The sequence below is a fragment of the Acipenser ruthenus genome, chromosome 1 (genome assembly GCF_902713425.1).
Source record: "Acipenser ruthenus chromosome 1, fAciRut3.2 maternal haplotype, whole genome shotgun sequence".
NCBI classification, from domain to species: domain Eukaryota; kingdom Metazoa; phylum Chordata; class Actinopteri; order Acipenseriformes; family Acipenseridae; genus Acipenser; species Acipenser ruthenus.
In genome coordinates this window covers 44098806-44109635 of record NC_081189.1, presented here as the reverse complement: position 1 = coordinate 44109635, position 10830 = coordinate 44098806, and the positions used below count along the sequence as shown (strand labels likewise).

Genomic DNA, 10830 nt, shown 5'->3' with positions numbered 1-10830 from the left:
CACACACTGCTTAACTGGTACAGTAGTTGGGTTCACGTCAGACAACGTGTAGTCATCAGTGGGTTGCTGGGGATTCAAAAGTTCTCTAAAACAGCCTAATACATATCCTTCAGAAGTTTAGAAGAGTAATTGTCATGAATGGATAAGAAATATCTATAAAGTTAATGGATTGATTGGTTGGAAAATGCTTGTGTAATTTGTCTCCTTTCAATGATCTCATTACTACTGAAACCCTAAAGGGACATGGTGTAAATTAAAAAGGGAGGTGACTATCTCTTGCACATGACTTACTATCTCGTGAGCACAAGGTATTATAGTAAGTCATGCACACGAGATAGTAGCCTCCCATTTAATTTTTAAGACCTTTAGGGGTTCTGTACATTAGTATACCACACATACATCAAATTTCTTTTCCAGCATATCAAACACCACAGTCCACCAAAAAAAGAAAGAAAAAAGCTGAAATAGTTATGACAGTTGTAAATATCTGTATACTTAGAAAAGTACACAATAAATAACTTGTCTCACTCCAGATGTGTTAATATTCCAACTATTCTAATTAGCTTTTTTAATTCACATATAATTCTATGACAACATGAAAACAACCATGGTTGTTCTGGTTTTAGACCTGAACTGACCTGGCCAGTGGTGACTACACATGTTGTCTAAAGTGAACCCACCTACTGTACCAGTTAAGCAGTGTGTCTTAACGTCAAGTGAAACGTAGTCTTTTGTGTTTAATAATATTGTAGCATCGGGTCAAACGAGAACAAGGACTGGGACTTTGTGTGTTCTGTGTTGAACTTGCGGGGGAATGGGATTATCGTTTCTGTGGGTAGGTCTGTTAATTTTTACTGTTGAAATGCTGTTATTTTATTGTTGTGTGTGTATGAGCTGTTGCTGCCTGTTATTTTTTGTGAATGTCTCTGCCGCCTGTTGTGTGTGTGTGTCGCCCCTGCGTGTGTGCTGTGATGTGTGAATGGTGGGGGGATTATGTAAATTAGTTACTGTAACCTCAGCCAGTGAGCATTAACCATGAGCCTACATAAACACAGCCTGCGCTCTGCAAAGGGTTGTTGTTGCTGGGGAGTGTAAAGGAGCTAAATCCATTTTCTGAAAGAGCAAATGTTAAACAGCACTTTTAAGAGCCAAAAATAATTCCTAGTAGTGTCTTCATTACCGCCGCTAAGAACCCACCACACGCCACCGCCACAATATGTTATTATGCTTCACACCAACATAACTCTGGGATTATGAAAGCAATAAGACTGGCTTATAAGAAACCATTAAAATAGGTCAATTTCATAGCATCACAGTACCCCATAATGGTTATACATAGCATTTACATAAAAAATACATGTTCTTAAATATTGAACATAAAATCGATAATGACTCAAAAATGTATATTTTGTATAAATCTAATATGAAAATATGATTGAGCCCACAAAAAAGCACCACTGCCTGAAACCTAGAAAAGATACATCACAGCAGCAATTCTACCAACTCCAGGGCTGGGAAGCTCAGAATCGCAAACATTACAAACCCTTTAGACAAGTCTCAACAAACTTGTAAGCAGCTTACTTCATTTTTTTTTAAAAAATGTTGTTTGCAACTTGATAAACATTTTTTCAACTTTTGGATAAAAATACTAGCACCAATTTATTAGGTTCCATTAGTTCTTCAACATTTTAATTTACATTTGAAACATCAGAGTACTGTGCCTAATGTGATCTTAAAGTATCTGGACACCCTACCTTTCTGTTGTAACTTTTATTCTTTCAGTATGGCTTGAATGGAGATTTTCATTCTTTTCATAAAAGTACTTTATCACACACTTTTCTTCAAAGTCATGCAGCTTCTTCAGTTCCTCTTTGCTCAAGTAAAGCTCTTTGCAGAAGAAAACAATATTACAGTGTGTTAAGATTAGCACGATAAATATAGTGAACTTATTTGTAGAAAAAATATGATATCAAAAAAGTCCCCAGTCATATTGTCAGAAGAAATATGCTAAACAGTGTATTTACACATCCATTACTGAACAACATACTTTAAGCTATAGTGTTCTGAAGATTGATTTGGGAATATAATTTAAAGAAAAGAATATTAATTTGATCATCTGTAGAAAATGACATTATGAACACCCCATTAGTTTTGATAAAAGAGGTTGTACTGTTCACCTTTACTTCAATACTAAATATAATAAAATCTTAAAGTAGTATTGTAATTAAATCAAAGACACTTTAACTTACTTAAACCAACATCATCTTTTTCTTGGTCGAGCTCGTTATTTGCTTGGTGTCGATACAGGTGGCTGATATATAGCGTTATATGACTTAAGATGATGAAGGGAGGAGGCAGCCAGGGCTTCTCGTGATAGGTCATGATGTAACGGTAGCGGTTATACTTCCACAGTTTGCTGGAGATTAACTTCATATCATTGTACACATTGCTGTCACATTAGAAAAAGGGGTTGTTAGCAAACAAATCACAAACTGCACATCTCAATACTATTTTGTTTTACATTATTTAAAGACTATTATATGTGCATTTTAACATGTTTTATATATTATTATACAACAACAAAAAACACACTAATTCAGAAAGGAGACACCCACCAATGGAATGAAATGAATGATTTATTGAATTAACAACTAAACATTCCCGTAAATGATTTGTTATTTGAATTTGGCCTTGCCCATATGGCCTTGCCCATTGGAGCTCAATAGCGGACCCTACGCTGGCAAAACTATAATCAACTAACTATATGAATTAGATGAAACTAAGCCAGTGGGCAGGACAGGTGGCTTGGACTTGAGGCCACCTTCCCCCTAGACAGGGCACGCTGCAAGGTGGAGGCAGGGGAGGAGTGGGACCAAACAAATGATGAACGATAAGGGCTGTAGATGGAAGTTGGTATATATATATATATATATATATATATATATATATATATATATATATATATATATTAGGGCTGTCAAGCAATTAAAAAACATTAATTGCTATTAATTTTGAGATTAAAAAAGAATCTCAGTTTATCTTGGTTTTAATTGCATATTTAATCGCTAATCATATATATATATATATATATATATATATATATATATATATATATATATATATATACAGACGTGCTCAAATTTGTTGGTACCCTTACAGCTCATTGAAATAATTGGATTATAGTGATATTTCAAACTAATTAGTTTCTTTAATTAGTATCACACATGTCTCCAATCTTGTAATCAGTCATTCAGCCTATTTAAATGGAGAAAAGTAGTCACTGTGCTGTTTGGTATCATTGTGTGCACCACACTGAACATGGACCAGAGAAAGCAAAGGAGAGAGTTGTCTGAGGAGATCAGAAAGAAAATAATAGACAAGCATGGTAAAGGTAAATGCTACAAGACCATCTCCAAGCAGCTTGATGTTCCTGTGACAACAGTTGCAAATATTATTAAGAAGTTTAAGGTCCATGGAACTGTAGCCAACCTCCCTGGGCATGGCCGCAAGAGGAAAATCGACCCCAGACTGAACAGAAGGATAGTGCGAATGGTAGAAAAAGAACCAAGGATAACTGCCAAAGAGATACAAGCTGAACTCCAAGGTGAAGGAACGTCAGTTTCTGATCGCACCATCTGTCGCTTTTTTGAGCGAAAGTGGGCTCCATGGAAGAAGACCCAGGAGGATTCCACTTTTGACAGAAAAACATAAAAAAGCCAGACTGGAATTTGCTAAAATGCATATTGACAAGCCACAATCCTTCTGGGAGACAGTCCTTTGGACAGATGAGTCAAAACTGGAGCTTTTTGGCAAGTCACATCAGCTCGATGTTCACAGATGAAAAAATGAAGCTTTCAAAGAAAAGAACACCATACCTACAGTGAAACATGGAGGAGGCTTGGTTATGTTTTGGGGCTGCTTTGCTGCGCCTGGCACAGGGTGCCTTGAATCTGTGCAGGGCACAATGAAATCTCAAGACTATCAAGGCATTCTGGAGTGAAACGTACTGCCCAGTGTCAGAAAGCTCTGTCTCAGTCACAGGTCATGGGTCCTCCAACAGGATAATGACCCAAAACACACAGCTAAAAGCACCCAAGAATGGATAAGAACAAAACACTGGACTATTCTGAAGTGGCCTTCTATGAGTCCTGATCTGAATCCTACCGAACATCTATGGAAAGAGCTGAAACTTGCAGTCTGGAGAAGGCACCCATCAAACCTGATTCAGCTGGAGCAGTTTGCACAGGAAGAGTGGGCCAAACTACCTTTTAACAGGTGCAGAAGTCTCAATGAGAGCTACAGAAAAAGTTTGATTGCAGTGATTGCCTCTAAAGGTTGTGCAACAAAATATTAGGTTAGCGGTCCCATCATTTTTGTCCATGCCATTTTCATTTGTTTTATTATTTACAATATTATGTTGAATAAAAAATCAAAAGCAAAGTCTGATTTCTATTAAATATGGAATAAACAATGGTGGATGCAAATTACTTTTGTCAGTTTCAAGTTATTTCAGAGAAAATTGTGCATTCTTCGTTTTTTGTGGAGGGGTACCAACAAATTTGAGCACGTCTGTATATATATATATTTTTTTTATTACTGAGGATGGTGGTTACCATCTGAAACCCTAATTCTTTACAAGTTTACTGAAGTATTCAGTACCATGGTTAAAGTATAACAAACTGTAGCAAAGAACAGTAACATAAAATCACAGATAAGTATGTCAAAATATTAAAAAAATAAATGTGGTTAACCATATGGAGCATGATAAATTCATGGTATATTACATGGTACCATACAAAAAAGGCTTATGCTGTTTGAAAATATGGTATAACTTACTTGAAGACAGCAATGAGCAGATTGACCAGTATGATGTATTGAACAAAGAGATACACTGCCTGCAGAAATGGGGTCAGAAAAGATCCAGGTGGGCAGTCTGTATCCTCTTCACAGGCTGTTAGAAACAAATTATCTTAGTACATTTTGGTCACCAGCCTCCAGCATAATTTATCTTAGGGTCTCTGAGCAAGAAAATCTATGACAAATTCAGTGAATCAGGGTGCTCAGCCTTAGTGGTCATTTTAATACTGGCCCCTAGAAATTACCCCTTGCTTAGGCTTGCTAAGAGGCAGTCCCAAAGGTAAACTATGGTTGTGACTTTATTAACCATGCCCAATATTCCTGAGTGCAGACACAGTAATAGATTAAGAACATATATAATGGGCTAATAAACAGACAAATGTACCGCATTTCTTCAAATTTAAGATGCACCTTTTTAACCAATTTTTTCTTCGAAAAAATGGCCTGCATCTTAAATTCGATTACAGTATAGTGATGCATGTACTAAAATTGCCAACAAAAGATGTGAGTGCTCGAGTACACAAACAGCAACGTGACTGACTGGCAGCAGAAGGGTTCTGTAGTAGTTATCTTGTGGAGAGGACGCTCTCCTCCTCGATATAAACAAAACAAGCTTTCGCTCAGCACACGCATGTGTAGCCATGACTGTGGTGCAGTAGTCTCCAACTGGAGCTGCTGCGTCAATCAGGTGTAGGCTCCCCAGGCACACCCCCCGGCCAATCAGGACCTCCCAATCAACTCAGCTCTGGGCAAGTCTTCCTGTTTACCACAGCAGCAGCGTTTCATTATTAAGCTCAGTTCTAATAACACGCTGTATTTTTCTACTTGCTAAGCAATACCATAGTTCACAAAAAGGGATAAAAACATGTGTGAGTAATCATAACTGAAAATGAGAAGCAGCACATAACTGTAATGCTCTGTGTGACAGCAGACTGCCTCCATACGTCATTTTTTTATGAGTAAATGCATCTTTGTAAATGCGTCTGTGATGGGGTGCAGCCTATTTTGTGGTGGTTCTGTGTTTTTTGTATTGTTTAGAGTGGATGTGAGTAAGTTTGGGGTGTGGTTCAGTGAATTTATGTGTGAGGAATGTGTGGAATGTGCCTGGGCTAATGAGGTGCGAATTGCCCAATTAGCCCAGGCACCTGTATAAAAGGGAGTGGTTGGGTATGTTAGGAGGAGAGTGTTTGTTAGTAGGGTGAGTGTTTGTAACTGAGAGAAGACGTGTGTTAGAGAGAGAGTGAGTGGGGTATTTTGGGGTTTGTTTAAAGCCTGTTTTGTGTTTGTCTTTTTGGTTGGCCATCGTGCCTTTTTATTTGTGTTTTGTTAATTAAAATATTTTGGTTTCACTGCACTTTCTGTCTCTGAGTCTTCCCTCTGCTGCTATCCTGCCACAGGTTGGTGTCAGAAGTGGGATAGCGCCCCCTGGAGACTCAGAGTGGAAGTGCAGTTTTTTTGTTTTGTTTAAAAGAGAGGATGAGGTGGAGGAAAATGGAGCTGGCCCAGGAGGAGGCAGATGACAGCTGGGAGCTATTTTTAAAAGGGCTCGCGGCAGAGTTGTGCCCCGGCTGTGGGGCATATGGACACACAGTGGCCATCTGCCCCACCCAGTATGAGGAGGAGGAGCTGCCGCTGCAACAGCCAGAGTGGGAGGAGCCCGAACGTCCACAGCCCGAGTGGGAGGAGCCCGAACGTCCACAGCCTGAGTGAGTGGGAGGAGCCCGAACGTCCACAGCCCGAGTGGGAGGAGCCCGAACATCCACAGCCCGAGTGGGAGGAGCCCGAACGTCCACAGCCCGAGAGGGAGGAGCCCGAACGTCCACAGCCCGAGAGGGAGGAGTCGGTGCGTCCACGGCCCGAGAGGGAGGAGTCGGTGCGTCCACGGCCCGAGAGGGAGGAGTCGGTGCGTCCACGGCCCGAGAGGGAGGAGTCGGTGCGTCCACGGCCCGAGAGGGAGGAGTCGGTGCGTCCACGGCCCGAGAGGGAGGAGTCGGTGCGTCCACGGCCCGAGAGGGAGGAGTCGGTGCGTCCACGGTCCGGAGGGGAGGAGCCAGTGCCTCCTGTGTCCGGAGGGGAGGAGCCAGTGCGTCCTGTGTCCGGAGGGGAGAAGCTGAAAGCCCAAACCCCTATTTTTTTTTGGGAGGGACGAGGGTGTGAAGCTCAGGCTCCACAGCAGCCGCTGTTTTTGCTGCTAAAGGGAGCCCAGCGGAGACGCCCGCCACCAGCCCTACCCCCGCTGTCGGAGGAGCCGGCAGCGCCACCAGCCCTACCCCCGCTGTCGGAGGAGCCGGCAGCGCCACCAGCCCTACCCCCGCTGTCGGAGGAGCCGGCAGCGCCACCAGCCCTACCCCCGCTGTCGGAGGAGCCAGCAGCACCACCGGAGGGAGACGAGCTGCTGTTCCCGCCGCCACCACCCGAGGGAGAGGAGCAGGAGCTGCCTCTGCCTCCACCACCACCCGAGGGAGAGGAGCAGGAGCTGCCTCTGCCTCCACCACCACCACCCGAGGGAGAGGAGCAGGAGCTGCCTCTGCCTCCACCACCACCACCCGAGGGAGAGGAGCAGGAGCTGCCTCTGCCTCCACCACCACCACCCGAGGGAGAGGAGCAGGAGCTGCCTCTGCCTCCACCACCACCACCCGAGGGAGAGGAGCAGGAGCTGCCTCTGCCTCCACCACCCGAGGGAGAGGAGCAGGAGCTGCCTCTGCCTCCACCACCACCACCCGAGGGAGAGGAGCAGGAGCTGCCTCTGCCTCCACCACCTGAGGGAGAGGAGCAGGAGCTGCCTCTGCCTCCACCACCACCTCCCGAGGGTCCGCTGCTGCTGCCGTCGCCTCCCGAGGGTCCGCTGCTGCTGCCGTCGCCTCCCGAGGGTCTGCTGCTGCTGCCGTCGCCTCCCGAGGGTCTGCTGCTGCTGCCGTCGCCTCCCGAGGGTCCGCTGCTGCTGCCGTCGCCTCCCGAGGGTCCGCTGCTGCTGCCGTCACCTCCCGAGGGTCCGCTGCTGCTGCCGTCGCCTGGGGTCGCCAGGGATCCTGCTTTGCCTGGGGTCGCCAGGGATCCTGCTTCGCCTGGGGTCGCCAGGGATCCTGCTTCGCCTGGGGTCGTTGAGGGTCCTGCTTCGCCTGGGGTCGCTACACTGTGGCCGGAGCCCCGCGGAGGGGAGCTGCCGGCCATGAAGAAAGGGGGGGAGATCAGGAGACCAGTTCCCCTCGCAGCAGTTTTGCTGCCGGAGATCGTGTGGTCGAAGCCCCACGGAGGGGAAATGTCGGCCATGAAGAAGGGGGGCGAGGTCAGGAGACCAGCTCCCCCAGCCGCACGTTTGCGGCAGGATAGTGTGTGACGGGAGCCCCGGAAGAGGGAGCTGCCGGCCACGAAGAATTGGGGGGTGCCGGACCTCCCACCATGGCCACCCCCATGGACACTGTGCTTCCCCCTCTTCCGGGACTTTGAGACTGAGGGGGGAGGTGGCCATTTAGGCCATGTTGTGCTGCACACAAGGAGGGGAGGTGTGTGATGGGGTGCAGCCTATTTTGTGGTGGTTCTGTGTTTTTTGTATTGTTTAGAGTGGATGTGAGTGAGTTTGGGGTGTGGTTCAGTGAATTTATGTGTGAGGAATGTGTGGAATGTGCCTGGGCTAATGAGGTGTGAATTGCCCAATTAGCCCAGGCACCTGTATAAAAGGGAGTGGTTGGGTATGTTAGGAGGAGAGTGTTTGTTAGTAGGGTGAGTGTTTGTAACTGAGAGAAGACGTGTGTTAGAGAGAGAGAGAGTGAGTGGGGTTTTTTTGGGTTTGTTTAAAGCCTGTTTTGTGTTTGTCTTTTTGGTTGGCCATCGTGCCTTTTTATTTGTGTTTTGTTAATTAAAATATTTTGGTTTCACTGCACTTTCTGTCTCTGAGTCTTCCCTCTGCTGCTATCCTGCCACAGCGTCTTAATTAGATTTTTTATTTTTTCCTCAAGTTGAGGAAAAAATAAAATTTGAGAGTGTCTTAAATTCGAAGGAATACGGTATATACAGTAGATTAAGCACAGAGGGTATGATGTATTCCTTTGAAACACAAAAAAGAAAATGTCATAGTTGTAAAAACAGTAAGCATCCATTAAACCTGACTAAAAGGCAGCTTTCTCATCTGACTTGCTTGTTAATGAATAGCAATATATGAATGTATGGTTTACACATGATTGCAGCGACTACATACCGTCAATTTCACCAGCATAGACTTCACCAAATATCATCCAGTATGGCTGGAATACAATATCTCGAGCCAGCTTCCATGAAGGGGACTCATCTGGTGAAAGAATAGCTTTTCTTGATACCCCAAAGCTAAGCAGTACAATGGCCATCAATATCACTATGTAAAACATGTTTGCAGTCTAAAAAAAAAAAAAAAAAAAAAAGATTATTTTTGGTTTTTGTAATTAAATTAGGTTTTATTTATAAAGCACTGTAACCTAAACGGTTCATAAACATGAATGGGTAGTGAATGCTCATTTATCGAATCCACTATATGTACCGGTATATGTTTGTGGATTAGAATTCAATTACTGTATTATTAATACTGTTAGAAGAATGCTGATAAGTTCAATATCTGTGTATTGACAGTCCACACCTGCTATCAAGAACACATATTTGTGCCTCACATGACAAAGCAAATGGAATCAATCTCTATTATGCACAGTAGTATATAAAAGTTGCAAATTCCAGTGCAAGGTTTTTTTCAGTAACAATGTGCAAAACAGAAAATCTGAGCGATTTGCAGGGTTTATATTAGGTGTTGGGTCTATAGATGCTTCTTGTCTTGATTAGCAATTTCTGGATAACAGACTTTTATGCAAATTTCCAACACAGAAGACAATAGAAATTTAACTAGTACTATTGTAGATTAAAGTCAACTTACACTATGATGGATAGCTGCGCCAATACTCACCATTTTTCCAATCATTGTCAGATATGGGCCTGCATGTTGGTTCACAGCAAACAAGTCCAGAAGTCGCACATACCAGAAAATAATATCCAGGCAGTAAATAATCCTCCCTGCTGTCTGCACAGGCTTATCTGTCCAGCGTAAACCAAACCCAATTGCAAACAGGACAATGGCTAAAGAATCTGTGAAGTTCCAGTACTCATTAAACCAAACTTTGATCTTCAGACTGAATTTTCCTGGCTCGGACATAAAGACCTTTATAAAAAAAGAATTAAGATCCTGATACCTATTGTTCTCAATATTGATGATAAAAAATCAAGAATTAAAAAAGTATGGTTGTTACAACAATAGCAACTTGATTGAGACTGAAAGTTAAATATACAATGCTTCTTTAATGTTAGTATATACAAGTTACAAACTTCAACTGTTGTTTCTAATGATAACAAACTTTATTCGAGTCCATCAGCTTGTAAATGAATTCTGCCATATGTATGTTTGTTCATGTTTTGAAGGGAATTCCGTGAAATGACTGAGGTACTTGTCACTGTTTTGAACTGACAATTCAGTATTATGGAATTACGAGTAGGGCTTCAGGTATTATGGTCATGTTGTCCCTATATTGAGAATAAAGTATGGTAGAAAATCAATGGTACAGTTTATGTGATGAACGGGGTGGAGCTTGTGCTATGCCTTGGCATACAGCACACAAAACTGGTTCTCTGGCTGAAAGCTTCATAGCAATCAATAATACAAATATAATTGTTGTTCTTAGCATATTATATATAGACGTGTGTGTTATATATCGGTTTAGGTAAAAGCTTAAAATGCCTGCCGATCTACCTTTAAACCTCAAATGTGAAATATTTGTCTTTGCTTTTGTTTCAATGTCATGCCACATTTTGAATGTAACAAAAATAATTGCCTTTTATTAAACTCTAGAGTTTATGCTATGTTTTAGGTGTCAATGTAAAGAAGAATTGAAATAAAAATGAAAATTAAAGTGAAAAGGTACTGGTTTCTTTATAGGTCCCCTGTGCATACAATTGTTGCAA

The 10830-nt window shown here is 42.9% G+C and overlaps 1 protein-coding gene across 2 annotated transcripts in view; it reads right to left on the bottom strand.

The window, feature by feature from the left end:
- Window positions 1-10830, bottom strand: part of trpm6 (transient receptor potential cation channel, subfamily M, member 6) — a 79352-nt gene that overhangs the window by 23620 nt on the left and 44902 nt on the right. For both annotated transcript variants that reach the window (XM_059025563.1, XM_059025567.1), the window contains 5 exons: window positions 9782-10033; window positions 9053-9227; window positions 4837-4951; window positions 2250-2449; window positions 1755-1887 (listed from right to left, as the gene is read on the bottom strand). In XM_059025563.1, the coding sequence (XP_058881546.1) occupies window positions 1755-1887; window positions 2250-2449; window positions 4837-4951; window positions 9053-9227; window positions 9782-10033 (875 nt within the window). The remainder of the gene's footprint in view (window positions 1-1754; window positions 1888-2249; window positions 2450-4836; window positions 4952-9052; window positions 9228-9781; window positions 10034-10830) is intronic.